At 43.6% G+C, this 16,877-nt stretch overlaps 1 protein-coding gene across 8 annotated transcripts in view; it reads left to right on the forward strand.

Annotated features, from left to right (window-relative positions):
- The window catches only part of kcnab2a (potassium voltage-gated channel subfamily A regulatory beta subunit 2a), a 134,920-nt gene that overhangs the window by 100,071 nt on the left and 17,972 nt on the right, over nt 1-16,877 (forward strand). For all 8 annotated transcript variants that reach the window (XM_065001875.1, XM_065001873.1, XM_065001878.1 and 5 more), the window contains 3 exons: nt 12,013-12,056; nt 12,417-12,454; nt 12,726-12,805. In XM_065001875.1, the coding sequence (XP_064857947.1) occupies nt 12,013-12,056; nt 12,417-12,454; nt 12,726-12,805 (162 nt within the window). The remainder of the gene's footprint in view (nt 1-12,012; nt 12,057-12,416; nt 12,455-12,725; nt 12,806-16,877) is intronic.

Consider the following 16,877-nt stretch of genomic DNA (forward strand, 5'->3'; position numbering starts at 1 on the left):
CCTCTCTGCAGATGACTTCGTCAACCATTTTGAAAAGAAGGTGACATCCGATCCTCGTTTGCTAAGTCAAACGACACCGCTGGTTCTGCTCACACTGCCCTACCCTGTGCTCTGACCTCTTTCTCCCCTCTCTCCAGATGAAATCTGCGTCTTGTGACGGCCGGCCGCCCTACAACCTGCCCGCTTGACCCTATCCCCTCCTCTCTTCTCCAGACCATTTCCGGAGACCTCCTCCCTTACCTCACCTCGCTCATCAACTCATCCCTGACCGCTGGCTACGTCCCTTCCGTCTTCAAGAGAGCGAGAGTTGCACCCCTTCTGAAAAAAACCTACACTCGATCCCTCCGATGTCAACAACTACAGACCAGTATCCCTTCTTTCTTTTCTCTCCAAAACTCTTGAACGTGCCGTCCTTGGCCAGCTCTCCCGCTATCTCTCTCAGAATGACCTTCTTGATCCAAATCAGTCAGGTTTCAAGACTAGTCATTCAACTGAGACTGCTCTTCTCTGTATCACGGAGGCGCTCCGCACTGCTAAAGCTAACTCTCTCTCCTCTGCTCTCATCCTTCTAGACCTATCGGCTGCCTTCGATACTGTGAACCATCAGATCCTCCTCTCCACCCTCTCCGAGTTGGGCATCTCCGGCGCGGCCCACGCTTGGATTGCGTCCTACCTGACAGGTCGCTCCTACCAGGTGGCGTGGCGAGAATCCGTCTCCACACCACGTGCTCTCACCACTGGTGTCCCCAGGCTCTGTTCTAGGCCCTCTCCTATTCTCGCTATACACCAAGTCACTTGGCTCTGTCATAACCTCACATGGTCTCTCCTATCATTGCTATGCAGACGACACACAATTAATCTTCTCCTTTCCCCCTTCTGATGACCAGGTGGCGAATCGCATCTCTGCATGTCTGGCAGACATATCCGTGTGGATGACGGATCACCACCTCAAGCTGAACCTCGGCAAGACGGAACTGCTCTTCCTCCCGGGAAGGACTGCCCGTTCCATGATCTCGCCATGTTGACAACTCCATTGTGTCCTCGTCCCAGAGCGCTAAGAACCTTGGCGTGATCCTGGACAACACCCTGTCGTTCTCAACTAACATCAAGGCGGTGGCCCGTTCCTGTAGGTTCATGCTCTACAACATCCGCAGAGTACGACCCTGCCTCACACAGGAAGCGGCGCAGGTCCTAATCCAGGCACTTGTCATCTCCCGTCTGGATTACTGCAACTCGCTGTTGGCTGGGCTCCCTGCCTGTGCCATTAAACCCCTACAACTCATCCAGAACGCCGCAGCCCGTCTGGTGTTCAACCTTCCCAAGTTCTCTCACGTCACCCCGCTCCTCCGCTCCCTCCACTGGCTTCCAGTTGAAGCTCGCATCCGCTACAAGACCATGGTGCTTGCCTACGGAGCTGTGAGGGGAACGGCACCTCAGTACCTCCAGGCTCTGATCAGGCCCTACACCCAAACAAGGGCACTGCGTTCATCCACCTCTGGCCTGCTCGCCTCCCTACCACTGAGGAAGTACAGTTCCCGCTCAGCCCAGTCAAAACTGTTCGCTGCTCTGGCCCCCCAATGGTGGAACAAACTCCCTCACGACGCCAGGACAGCGGAGTCAATCACCACCTTCCGGAGACACCTGAAACCCCACCTCTTTAAGGAATACCTAGGATAGGATAAAGTAATCCCTCTCACCCCCTCCCCTGAAAAGATTTAGATGCACTACTGTTCCACTGGAGGTCATAAGGTGAATGCACCAATTTGTAAGTCGCTCTGGATAAGAGCGTCTGCTAAATGACTTAAATGTAAATGTAAATGTTAAATGTGACAAAAGGAGTGGGTGTGTGTGATTTGGGTGTCCTAACATAAGGACTTCATATTGCACTCCGAGAGGCTCTGCATGGGCTTTACTCCTACTTCAAATCTGTCTCTTTAGAGAGGAACACAGAGCAGGATACTTAGGCCTATTGTACTGTAGCCACTCTACTCCAGTACCAACACTGATAGGGCTGTATACTGCAGCAGCCTCAGCTACTTACTGTAAACACCAGCCTATCTTTAATGCACAAGAAAATAACACTTGGCGTCTGTTTGCTAGGGGCATGTTAGGGTGAATTGCCAAACCGTAGAGTAGTCAATTTATTGATGTGTTTGTGTGTGTCTCTCTATATGCATAGAGTTTGTGTCTGAGTAAGTACACTGTGTGGATGTGTGTGAGAGATGTGCACTGATGGGAGCATGTTTAGGTGAATTGGGAGAGAGCTGTTTTCTCCTTGCCTGACTGAGACAGTTTAATCAGACCCTGTGCTGCAAGTCAGTTAAGAACAAATTCTTATTTTCAATGATGGCCTAGGAACAGTGGATTAACTGCCTGTTCAGGGGCAGAATGACAGATTTGTACCTTGTCAGCTCGGGGATTCGAACTTGCAACCTTTCGGTTACTAGTCCAAAGCTCTAACCACTAGGCTACCCTGCCGCCCATATGTGTCAATATCTAAGCTGATGAAGGAAACAAAGATAGAATTATGTCATGTTTTCCACATTGTGTGACTAAACTGTTTAGAAAGACCATCTATGTTGGATCATGTTATATACAGTGCAGCGGCTTACATTTGTAAATTATTAGTGACATTTTTATATTTTTTGAGGATAGTGTGTCAGTTATGTTGATAATTTTGTGTTACTCTCTGTAACATGCCTTTAAACCGTCCATGTGACATGATTAGTGTTAATTGAATTGGTGCAGAATGGTTTAATAATATAGCATACCATGGGGAGGTACTTAGAGGCTTTATTTAATCACAGGAAACGGAATGTAAAGGACAATGGACTGTAAATAGCACATTAAAGGCCCAGTGCAGTAAGAATTATGGTTTTGTATCATATTGTACAACATCTGATTTAACCTGCACTGTAAAAGTATGCAACATGTTTGTGTTATTTCCTGATAGTTGAAAATACTTAGGGGTTTAGACATTAATGTCTGTGTGTTGAGTTATTTTGAGGGGACAGCAAATTTACACTGTTATACAAGCTGTACACTCACTACTTTACATTGTAGCAAAGTATCATTTCTTCAGTGTTGTCACATGAAAAGATATACTCAAATATTTTTTTTTAAATTAAGGGGTGTACTCACTTTTGTGATATGCTGTATATATCCAAGAAAGGAGTGATGGAGTGCTACATCAGAGTGCCTGGCCTCCTCATACATCCAACCTCAACCCAATTGAAATGGTTTGGGATGAGTGGGCACGCAGAGTGAAGGAAATGCAGCCAACAAGTTCTCAGCATATGTGAGAACTCCTTCAAGACTGTTGGAAAAGCATTCCTGCTGTAGCTGGTTGAGAGAATGCCAAGAGTGTGCAAAGCTGTCATCAAGGCAAAGGGTGGCTACTTTGAAGAATCTCAAATATAAAATATATTTTTGATGTAACACTTTAGGTTACTACATGATTCCATATGTGTTATTTCATAGTTTAGATGTCTTCACTATTATCCTACAATGTAGAAAATAGTAAAAATATGGAAAAACCCTTGAATAAGTTGGCGTGTCCACTTTTGACTGGTAGTGTGTGTGTGTGTGTAAAATTGTATTTATTTTAACTCAGTCGGGGTCTCGACTTACTGTTGAAAGGATTTGATATTGAGATAAAAACTGCATTGGGCCTTTAAAGTATACATATAAGATGATGCATGGTTATCCGTGTTATGAATATTTTTGTTCTACTCTACTGTAAATAGTATCATATGGCACTAAATGATGCAGTGTGGTCATGATCTGTGCTCTAGCGAGTAAGCTTTTCTACACCAGTTTTCTTTAGCGTATACAGTTAATCCCATGAATGATCCACCCCTCTCCTGCCTAGGATTGATCCATTTCCACCCCTATGGGCACCTTAACTCAGCCTCTTGAAGTGCCCAGCCCCAGGCAAAGTACAAATTCAGCCTCGGGAATGGAAAGCCTTCTGTGCCTGCAATCTGTTCATTTCCATGTACATGTACCCATCACTACTACATCAGGACGATAGAGACGGGGCGTATAGGTTTGCATTCAGACCCAGGGTGCATTCTCAGGTAGGATGCTGCTGTTTTTATGCTTGATGTAGGTGGTGTACTCGATGCTCATACAGGCTGAATTGATATTACATAAACACACATACAGTACAAGTCAAAAGTTTGGACACACCTACTCATTCAAGGGTTTTTCTTTATTTGACTATTTTCTACATTGTAGAATAATAGTGAAGACATCACAACTATGAAATAACACATATGGAAACATGTAGTAACCAAAAAAGTCACACACACAAAAAAAGTCAACAAATCAAAATATATCTTATATTTGAGATTCTTCAAAGTAGCCACCCTTTGCACACTGATGGCATTCTCTCAACCAGCTTCACCTGGAATGCTTTTCAATTAACAGGTGTGCCTTATTAAAAGTTCATTTGTGGAATTTCTTTCCTAAATGCGTTTGAGCCAGGCAGTTGTGGTATACAGAAGATGGTCCTATTTGGTAAAAGACCAAGTCCATATTATGGCAAGAACAGCTCACATAAGCAAAGATAAACGACAGAGGAGGCTGTGTGAATCAGGCCTTCATGGTCAAATTTCTGCAAAGAAACCACTACTAAAGGACACCAATAAGAAGAAGAGACCTGTTTGGGCCAATAGACACGAGTAATGGACATTAGACCGGTGGAAATCTGTCCTTTGGTCTGATGAGTCCATATTTGCGATTTTTGGTTCCAACCGCCGTGTCTTTGTGAGACACCGAGTAGGTGAACGGATGATCTCCGCATGTGTGGTTCCCACCATTAAGCATGGAGGAGGAGGTGCGGGGGTGCTGTGCTGTTGACACTGTCGGTGATTTATTTAGAATTCAAGGCGCATTTAACCAGCATGGCTGCCACAGCATTCTGCAGCGATACACCCTCCCATCTGATGTGCGCTGAGTGGGACTATCATTTGTTTTTCAACAGGACAATGACCCAACACACCTCCAGGCTGTGTAAAGGCTATTTGACCAAGAAGGAGAGTGATGGAGTGCTGGATCAGATAACCTGGCCTCCACAATCACCCGACCTCAACCCAATTGAGACGGTTTGGGATGAGTTGGACCGCAGAGGGAAGGAAAAGCAGCCAACAAGTGCTGAGCATATGTGGGAACTCCTTTAAGACTGTTGGAGAAGCTGGTTGAGAGAATGCCAAGCGTGCGCAAAGCTATCATCAAGGTGGCTACATTGAATAATCTAAAATATCTTTTGATTTGTTTAACTTTTTTTTTTTTGCTACATAATTCCGTATGTGTTATTTCATAGTTTTGATGTCTTCACTATTATTATACATTGTAGAAAATAGTAAAAATAAAAACCCTTGAATGAGTAGGTGTGTCAAATTTTTCCTATTTTGTTGCCTTACAACCTGGAATTAAAATAGATTTTGAGAGGGTTTGTATCATTTGATTTACACAACATGCCTACCACTTTGAAGATGCAAAATATGTATTGTTTGTTTCACAATAAAAAATAAGACAAAAAAACTGAACTTGAGCGTGCATAACTTTTGCATCAATTACAGCTGCAAGTCTCTTGGGATATGTCTCTATAGGCTTGGCACATCTAGCCACTGGAAATTTTGCCCATTCTTCAAGGCAAAACTGCTCCAGCTCCTTCAAGTTGGATGGGTTCCTGCTGGTGTACAGCAATCTTTAAATCATACCACATATTCTCAATTGGATTGAGGTCTGGGCTTTGACTAGGCCATTCCAAGACATTTAAATGTTTCCCCTTAAACCACTCGAGTGTTGCTTTAGCAGTATGTTTAGGGTCATTGTTCTGCTCTCAAGAATTTCCCTGTATTTAGCGCCATCCATCGTTCTTTCAATTCTAACCAGTTTCCCAGTCCCTGCCAATGAAAAACATCCCCACAGCAGGATGCTGCCACTACCATGCTTCACTGTGGGATGGTGTTCTCTATTGGCAGGCTTGTTATGGTGCCATATTCTTTCCATTTTCAAAAATAATGGATTTAATGGTGCTCCGTGAGATGTTTCAGATATTTTTTAATAACCCAACCCTGATCTGTACTTCTCCACAACTTTGTTCCTGACCTGTTTGGAGAGCTCCTTGGTCTTCATAGTTCCGCTTGCTTGGTGGTGCCCCTTGCTTAGTGGTGTTGCAGACTCTGAGGCCTTTCAGAACAGGTGTGTGTGTACTGAGATCATGTGACACTTAGATTGCACACAGGTGGACTTTATTTAATCAATTATGTGACTTCTGAGGTAATTGGTTGCACCAGATCTTATTACGGGGCTTCATAGCAAAGGGGGTGTATACATATGCACGCACCACTTTTCCATTTTTTTATTTGATTCATTTCACTTCACCAATGTGGACTGTTTTGTGTGTCCATTACATGAAATCCAATAAAAATCAATATAAATGACAGATTGTAATGCAACAAAATAGGAAAAACACCGAAGGGGTGAATACCTTTGCAAGGCTCTGTTTCTCCTCCTAATATTGTACAATCTGTGTGTCGCTTCATTGGCCTGGGCTATTATTTGTTTGAATTCAAGACTTGATTGATCTCAGTTTGTCAGTGTCAGAGTAGCCACTCATTTCATTCATTTGTGTGGTATTACAAAAGATTCAGCTAATGTCTTCTGTCATGTAAATTACATAGAATTGCATGAAATGCAGTTTTTTAAAAGGCTGATTCTTGAGGGGGATGCCCTGATTTATTTTTTTATTTTTTTTATCTGTAGAAATCCTAAAAACCCTTTTGCTCAACTTTTATTTTATTTAACAAGTCACCGGGGCCTATGATTTCTTAATCCGGCCCTGCATGAGGCCACTAGTACAAATGGCCCGGAGGCTCTGACTTGTCTCATTTACAGCCAGTTAAATAACTTTCACACAGTCAGTGGTCATTGAGTCCACTCACAATGTGTTGAGGCTACTCCTGCTCCTGACTGTAGTGTAATGCAGTGTGCGTCGGTAGTCCATAATTGAACAGGGTAAGAGATGTAGGTGACCTTACTCTTCCGGTCTGTGTCCAGGGAGGCGTAGCAGCAAACTGACCCCAGATCAAACCAGCCTGCTACAGTACTGCTACCAGATTCCTGCAGGGGAGGGCATAGAGGTGAATGATTGCCCAGAGCCAACATGCAGTATCAACAGCCAGCCTGATAAAATATTTTGCACTACACAGAAATGATAAAGGGCTGTATCGTCTCTAGGTGAACAATGACATAGACCAGACTGGGTGTGTGAACTGTCGGTTACTTTTTGTGAAGAACCTAACTCAAATTAACACCTGTCCTGCACTTGTAGTTGAACAATACTGTGATTCTGGAATAACAATTTATGGCGATTTGTTGTGACTGTAGTCCAGAAGCATGCTTCCCCATTTATCTGGGCTAACAGCTTTACTGTACGTCTCATTTCTGAGCAGATTGCACGGAGTGTGTGTGAAGGCCATGTGCACCGTTCTTTTAATCTTATTAAGCATTTGCGTTTTAATGTATAATACCTCAAGCCATGACAACAGTCCTCACCAAATCGTTTCATCGACCACCTGATTCAGTGTCTACAGATGAAAAACAACAAATTGGCTACTGTACATACAGTAGAGAATATATATATATATAAATAATAAAAACAATTATATTAAAGATTCAAAAAAGTTCTTTCACACCAATCTCGACAAACCATTTCTGTATGGACCTCGCTTTTTGCATGGGGGCATTGTCATGCTGAAACAGGAAAGGGCCTTCCCCAAACTGTTAACAAAAAGTTAGAAGCACAGAATGTCATTGTATGCTGTAGCGTTAGGATTTCCCTTCACTGAAACTAATAGGCCTAGCCCGAACCATGAAACCAGCCCCAGACCATTTATTCCTCCTCCACCACCAAACGTTATGTATGCAGGTAGGCTGCTCGGCCATGGTAACACATTTCATGAAGCTCCTGACGTTGTTTCCACAGGCAGTTTGGAACTTTGTAGTGAGTGTTGCAACCAAGGAAATATGATTTTCTATGCGCTTCAGCACTCTGCGGTCCCGTTCTGTGAGCTTGTGTGGCCTACCACTTCGCTGCTGAGCTGTTGTTGCTCCTAGACGTTTCCACTTCACAATAACAGCACTTACAGTTGACCGGGGCAGCTGTAGCAGGGCATAAATTTGACTAACTGACTTGTTGGAAAGGTGGCATCCTATAACGGTGCCATGTTGAAAGTTACTGAGCTCTTCTGTATGGCCATTCTACTGGCAATGTTTGTCTATGGAGATTGCATGGCTGTGTGCTTGATTTTATACACCTGACAGCAACGTGTGGCTGAAATAGCCGAATCCACAAATTTGAAGGGTTGTCCACATACTTTTGTGTATCTATTTATCTTTATCTATCTTTATCACAGGTATTCGTGCCTGAATTTACAATTATTTAGTGTAGTTAGCCTCGTTAGACACAAACGTTAGCTAGCAAGCAAACAATCTGGTACATTGTTAATGTTATACTGGTTTCATCACCTGTATGTCTTCATCTGTCAATTCTTTCTTAATTTAGCAAACTTATCGGTGGCACCTTTTGCAAGTTTACTGTTCCATCTTCCTGCCATTGTTTTGAAAAGGCAACTTCCATTTTTATTTGCTGGAAAAATCCAGAAGTTGCCTTTCAAAAGGTGGACCAGCCAATGGACCAGACTGTGTGTCTGTGTACTGTATTGCAACAAATATCATTGTGTATACTTACAAGATGCTGGAGTCTCTGCACTAACAATGGGAATGAATGGCTGCAAAGGCAGAAGGCAGGCGGGAGGAAGCGTGAACATTCTAGCCAATGAGATGGCAGATTCGGATGTGAACAACAGACACAACTATGGTATAAAATCTATTTTTGCAAAGTTGGCGCTATGTCAAGAACGTCCACTTATATTATTACATTTGTTACAACCTTAGCGTTACGAAACTTCTATTCGATTATATAGGCCACACGTAGCAAGTTAGCAAATACATTTCATTTTGGACCAAATTCGATACTCTCATTGACCTCGGTACAAAAAATCCCCACGTCCATGCTTTATTTTCACACAGGCTGGAGTCGGCCTTCTCGCTTCGCCTCTTCCTCTCTTAGTGCGCTGGACTTGCATATAACACATGGTAAGATATCACGAGAGACCCTAAAGGACCCGACATTTGAAGAGAGAATCACCATTAACAAGTGCATATGCTTGTTAATGGTGCTGGTTTATTTTGAATCTCAGTCCGCATGTAAAGTGGGCTTTTTGGATCCCCTTGCTTTTTCAGAGCAACATAAATGGACTGTTTTGTTCTTAGTCACCACAGCAATGTAGAAAACCTCCATGGCTTCACAAGACACCCACACACTCATAATCCTACACACACACACACACACACACACACAGCCATGGCTACACTCTCATACATAAACACAGTAAGTGCGAAAATGTATATTCCAATAATAACCACATGCACACAATCATACTCCTACAAAATTAGACAGACCCCCCACATATACCTACACACTCTTCCTCCCACAACAGCCATTACATCATTCCATATCCCACACATCTTACTTACCTCCAGCAGAAGGCAACTCGAGGTTCTCTACTCACGGTTTTTAGTTGGTATGGTTCATTGTGTTTTGAGATAAGGTCACCGGCTTTAAGGATCTCCTATTTGGATTGGATTCTTCGTATTGAGAGCTTAGGAAGGAAGGAACAAGGTACATTGTGTAACCCATAGAAATACATGAAATGGTTCTACTTATTTCTGTGATGTACCTGCTCTCATCCTTCTAGACCTATCGGCTGCCTTCGATACTGTGAACCATCAGATCCTCCTCTCCACCCTCTCCGAGTTGGGCATCTCCGGCGCGGCCCACGCTTGGATTGCGTCCTACCTGACAGGTCGCTCCTACCAGGTGGCGTGGCGAGAATCTGTCTCCTCACCACGCGCTCTCACCACTGGCGTCCCCCAGGGCTCTGTTCTAGGCCCTCTCCTATTCTCGCTATACACCAAGTCACTTGGCTCTGTCATAACCTCACATGGTCTCTCCTATCATTGCTATGCAGACGACACACAATTAATCTTCTCCTTTCCCCCTTCTGATGACCAGGTGGCGAATCGCATCTCTGCATGTCTGGCAGACATATCAGTGTGGATGACGGATCACCACCTCAAGCTGAACCTCGGCAAGACGGAGCTGCTCTTCCTCCCGGGAAGGACTGCCCGTTCCATGATCTCGCCATCACGGTTGACAACTCCATTGTGTCCTCCTCCCAGAGCGCGAAGAACCTTGGCGTGATCCTGGACAACACCCTGTCGTTCTCAAATAACATCAAGGCGGTGGCCCGTTCCTGTAGGTTCATGCTCTACAACATCCGCAGAGTACGACCCTGCCTCACACAGGAAGCGGCGCAGGTCCTAATCCAGGCACTTGTCATCTCCCGTCTGGATTACTGCAACTCACTGTTGGCTGGGCTCCCTGCCTGTGCCATTAAACCCCTACAACTCATCCAGAACGCCGCAGCCCGTCTGGTGTTCAACCTTCCCAAGTTCTCTCACGTCACCCCGCTCCTCCGCTCTCTCCACTGGCTTCCAGTTGAAGCTCGCATCCGCTACAAGACCATGGTGCTTGCCTACGGAGCTGTGAGGGGAACGGCACCTCAGTACCTCCAGGCTCTGATCAGGCCCTACACCCAAACAAGGGCACTGCGTTCATCCACCTCTGGCCTGCTCGCCTCCCTACCACTGAGGAAGTACAGTTCCCGCTCAGCCCAGTCAAAACTGTTCGCTGCTCTGGCCCCCCAATGGTGGAACAAACTCCCTCACGACGCCAGGACAGCGGAGTCAATCACCACCTTCCGGAGACACCTGAAACCCCACCTCTTTAAGGAATACCTAGGATAGGATAAAGTAATCCTTCTCACCCCCCTTAAAAGATTTAGATGCACTATTGTAAAGTGGCTGATCCACTGGATGTCATAAGGTGAACGCACCAATTTGTAAGTCGCTCTGGATAAGAGCGTCTGCTAAATGACTTAAATGTAAATGTTATGACAAGTGCAGCATTTAAGGTTGTAGCCTAGCGCCGCCTCAAATCGTCCTCTGTGGTTCGCTGTTCTGTGTTGCCTTGACAATGTTTTTTAAGTTATTGGCCATGACAAAGCTGCCCTGGTGAAATTATATTAGCCTGTTAAATGCACCGCACAGAAAGCTATGCAACCTTGAGGCTTTCGATCTTTTGAATACTGCCCAAATTAATAATTGAATGTGCTTGAAATGTTGATGGAGAAAAGAAATATGCTTTTTGTGCCCCTGAATTTCTAACACTAGAATAAGCCTGTTACCTACTGCAGGTTTTCCCAGTGTATTATTTCTTTTACCTGTGACTTTTTAGACTGAAAGGTAAAAGAGAACTTAACCAAACCTGTGTATGTCTGTCAGCAGTGGAGTCTGTGTCTGAGCTGCGATTTTTCTAGGGACTGGGATTTGCTATAGGGGTTTGAGCTGGAGTCGAAGCTTGTGATTGGCTATAGGGGATTGAGGCGTGGCCCTAGACTTCCTGGTGTGAACTGAGATATTCCACAGGATGTCATGCTGGGCCAGATTAACACACACTTCTTTTGTCAGCCCTCCTGTGGAATCACACATGGCCAGGCACATGCACACACAAAGTCACATAATCCTACTGTCAGCATCCGTGTTCCTGGTGGGCATCTGTGAGCCTGCTCCCCTCCATCTGCATCCAGAGTACAGAGAGACAAAATGTTTTTTTGTGAGCTGTCATGGTTGTCAACTGCCATAGTTGTTGCATCCTCCCAGTAGTCTGTGTCAGTGGAGACACAGATACATTAATTGTCATGAAGCATGGAACTACTTTAAACAAAGCTTGACTATATAAAAAACCTACAGCACTAAAAAGCACAGCGCAAGTATCAACACCATATTAAGGATAATGTTTTCTCTGTATTCTGACAGAAACCTTGGGAAGTCTGGCCTGAGGGTGTCCTGCCTTGGACTAGGTGAGTGTGAGGGGGGGTGGCGGAGGGGCTAGGAGACAAAAATGTGTTAGAGGTGACCCAGACTGCTGTTGTTTTCACTAGAAATACACAAAGTGAACCACAGAGGGAATTTATTTCACACCAAATAATTTTCCTAGCAGATATCTTGGAGAGTGAAGATATGCCAGAAATGCAAGCTGAGACCTCCATCTGTTGACTAACACTGTTATGGCAAAATCTGCCAAAGCCTAATCTCTTCCAACTATAATTAAAAAGCTACAGTAGTCAGTGTGTGGCATCACTGCCTCTTCAACACTGCTCTCTCTATGTATCTCTAGTCTGATAGACTACTAACACAGTCTCCCTGTCGTCTCTCTGTAGGAACATGGGTGACGTTCGGAGGGCAGATAACGGATGAGGTGAGAGCAGATGGATTGTGTTTTTTCTATCAGTCAGTCAACACTCCAATTTCACAACTATCTACATGCTTCTGCAGTCCACTGCTTACACTCTAAACATATTGACACATAGAGAGCCAGAGAAGCAACACGCGTGCCATAGCACGGAAGGTTACAACCCCATGCAGACCGGGTTTTAATAGTTGAAAACACTTAAGCGCCGATCAGTGATCTCTCGACCACCTCCCTTCCTCTTTCTTTCCTCTCCCTCGCTCCACTCTCCGGCCAACAGATGGCAGAGCAGCTGTTGTGTCTGGCCTACGAGAACGGCATCAATCTGTTTGACACAGCAGAGGTCTACGCTGCAGGGAAGTGAGTATCATCCAGACTGTCCACATCACATCTTCATGCAGACATCACTTAGATATCAATGACTGCTGAATCACAGGATCATACCACACAAAGCCACATAGCCAAACAAAGCATAGGCTAACACATGTACTGTAGTGTGTTTGAATGAGCGCTGACCTAACAGGTGGCAATGAATGTATGAGTGTGTTAATTAATGAGATGGGGGACTCATCTAAATGATATGGTGTAGACTCACATGTAGTACCAATGAAGCTGGTGCTGGTCTCCAGTCCTTCCAGTGTGGTCGTGATGATTTAGCCGACAGCACGTTGAGGGAGTCTCCCAGGCCATCACACATCTTTAGAGAACTCATTCAATTTGATTAAACCTCTGGTTTGGTGGGTCTGAGGCCCAGAGGCTCAGATGGAATGCTCACTGATGCACTTACCATGAGTCTGTGCGCCTCTGCGGCCTCCCGCGTAGGTAGTTGGCAGGCATGTTTGCAAATACAAGGCCTTACCATTTTATCCACACGTGCCTTGGACAAGCCTGCAAAACAGTTTACATAAACATGAGTGATTCATTGCTCTGTAGCCTTGAGCTCCAGACCTGGGGGGAGAAACACCTAATTTATAACATTCATCATACTGAGTTCTGGTGGTATTTTTGATGAGAGGTCAAGGGTCGATCATTCATGATGGCTTGAATACCAGTAGAACCCAAACAGTGATATTTTGCCAACTCTAACCTTTGTAGGGCTTCATAACATCTCCTCAGACAGTTGTATACACCATCCTGGATTAATGGATCTTTGTTGTGAGGAAGGATGAACTCCTTTCCAACAGTACCTCAGATTAACAGACTCTAACTCTTCTCTAAATCCTCCCCAAGGAAATACTGGTCTCTCATTGTGGCGATATGGTCAGGCATATTTCCCAAGGTGTTAATATTGTGTAAAAGACTGAAGAAATAAAATAACAAATGGTTGATGGCTTTATCATTTTGAATTAGTGCTGAGTGTTCAATTGAAATGTCGGCTATTTTTTGTTCATTGACCAACGTCGGATCAATTATTTTAATTCCATTGTTTGTTTGTTTTTAGCTCAATGCGCACATTGCGCTGCAGTTTCTCTACAGATAAATCAGATCGCACCCGAACTGTATTTGGGAGTTGTAGTTTCCAGCAGGCCAGTGTTCTACATAGTTTAGCGCAGAAAATGTGATAATTAACTACCATCATCTATTGCGCGCCTACTTATCCGTTCTGTGTTTCTTTGACTCCTGCTACATAAGAAACAGAAGAATGCGCAATCAATAGGGATACATAGAGAGCAGTTGCTTCGCAAGGATTTTTTTTTTAACTTGACTTAAAAAACACAAGCCTAAGGACCATTAACCAATTAAAAACAGTACTGTAGCAATAAAGTTTGTGCAGTAAACTTTAGGCCTACTGTACGTTATCGCAGCATATTGGCTTTGCTTGAATTGCCCTGTCAATGCATTGTTGTTCAGGCCATTTAAAAATATATATTTATGATCACACCGGTAATAGATCCGTTGTTGTATTACTTGTGAAGCACAGCTGAGTGAGCATACATTTACATACTTTTATCTAAGTTATTGATAGTTGGTATTCAGCAGTTATAAATGTATGCCTTATTTACTTTGAAGAACTACTAAAATAGTGTATTTTGTCAGACACCATAGGCAGTAGCTCTATAGAGATGAGATGGTGACTTGGAATGAAGTAATAGTCATCAAATGAAACAAATGTAATACACACAACAACTGACATATTGTATTAAGTAGTAATGTGAATAAATAATGGTTAATAAGTGATAAGCAGTAATGGGCAGTCACTGCCATCATAAGACTTTTATTCATTGTTTTATTCTGTGTTATTACAGCGTTCAACCCACATAATGCATAGTGCATTTCATGTTGTTGTTTTTTACCGAAACCAAAATTGAAAATTGTGAATACTTTTTAATAATCTATCCGAAACAGACCCAATCTCAAAAAGCGCTAATCACTCAGCACTATTTTGAATATTTACCTACATGTGGCTTCTGTAGCTGAGCTTTGGAAAGGAGACGACATAGCAAACTGCAACATAAGGTAGTGGTGGCAGACTTGAAGGACAAGGGAAATAAAGTTGACCTTTACCATCATCATTCCACACAATGGTGACATTAGAACTGGGAGATCAACAGAGTGACAGATCTGTGTGCCATGCAAATGGACCTGACAGTCTGTCAGAACCCTGAATGTCTTCTTTGGGTGCTAATCCTGACAGCCTATAGCCTACTGCAAACTGCAGCACTGAGAGGCTTTACACGAGGTGCAGCACACACACCAGAAGAGAGGGACATCAATGCAGACAGAGAGGCACATATCTACCACGTTTCACACGGTCTCTGTGAAGCACCAGCTCTAGTAATATGAGGACCTCGTCAGTCAAACAGTAAAGTGGACTGAGTCTAGATATGGGTATAATTATGTGTTAGTGGCCTCACTGTTGATTTTGCCACAAAGTCAACATTTTGGTTTTGTAGAGTGGATAGAGAGCGGGAGAGAGGCTCCCAACTGCAGCCCCGCTACAGCTAAGGGCCTGGTTCTGTGGGTTAGTACGTGTGTGTTTGTTCCCTGGCACTATGACCAAGTCACTGAAACATATTGACAGGCAAACACTGTACAGTACATCGACTGACAGCTAGCATATTGACCAACACACGCTTACAAACACACTGTAGTGTAGGTGTAGACCCATTTAGGTTTGACAATACACTTCTTTACACCAATGTTCCCTCAAAAAAAAATCAGCACTGAGCTAATTTCAAGTCTGCTAAATTCTGTGCAACTTCTAGTGCATTTACTGTGATCACTGAGGCTGTACCTGCTTTATGTTAGTTTTAACAGTGGCCAAGTAGGCTACTGTGGCTATTTGATCCTAATGTAGGCCTACCAGAGTGGCCTACCATCAACAACAATGGAGAAAATGCATCCCATAACATTTTAACATGGACATATCTGTTCCATCATTCAGCCTACAGTAGCAGCCAATATGTGGTGTTAAATGTAGGTCTACATTCCATGAGACTTTTGGGGGGGGAAAGCATGCAGGGCTGGACATTAACCTGTTTATCCACTTTTCCTTCAGACAAGGAGGTGACTGGAAATCTTGTGGTGTTTGCAAGAAATCACTTCACAAAATAAAATGCATTATTATTCCCATACCATTATTACAGAGAATCAGACAGATTATGCTCCCCTCTGCCTATTGGCTACTTGGCTTATTCAAGCCCATCTCAAAATACAGCACTACCCCTTTACCTGACTCGCTTTTCAAAAATATCTAGAAATGTACATGTTTTGTGCTCTTGTAGGAAGTAATCACTCCCTTATTGCTGACTACAAATGAGCTATAACTGGGATAATAACTCACTAACTAGCAAAGGATATGAACAAAATGTGCACACGTGGTTAAATGCAGCTCTGGCTTTGATCTCAGAACAAGAGCATCTACTCACGACTGCTCATGCAGTAAACACAGTCCAGTTCAAAGTAAATGGCACAGATATAAGCCTACTGCAGCTCTGATTGTTTATGCTGCACCGGTCTATGTAGAGTACGAGCTGAGTAGTGCATGTCAATGCAAAAGAATCCTACTCCGATGCATTCTGCCGACAACAAAATCTCTTGTGTCGTTTGTTTTGTTTCTGTATGTTGCTTTGAAAGTGGCTAATATCGTGTTGATTCGATCACAATTGCCACAGTAAAGGCAAACTCTAGAACAGTGGTCACCAACCTTTTCTGAGTCAAGATCACTTTGATTCAAAATTCAAGCTGAGATCTACCACTCAGATTTTTTTTAACATGACTTAAAAAACATAAGCCTAAGGACCATTAACCAATTAAAAACAGTACTGTAGCAATAAAGTTTGTGCAGTAAACTTTAGGCCTACTGTACATTATCGCAGCATATTGGCTTTGCTTGAATTGCCCTGTCAATGCATTGTTGTTCAGGCCATTTAAAAATATATATTTATGATCACACCGGTAATAGATCCGTTGTTGTATTTCTTGTGAAGCA

This window comes from Oncorhynchus nerka, linkage group LG15 (assembly GCF_034236695.1).
Source record: "Oncorhynchus nerka isolate Pitt River linkage group LG15, Oner_Uvic_2.0, whole genome shotgun sequence".
In the NCBI taxonomy this organism is placed as follows: Eukaryota; Metazoa; Chordata; class Actinopteri; order Salmoniformes; family Salmonidae; genus Oncorhynchus; species Oncorhynchus nerka.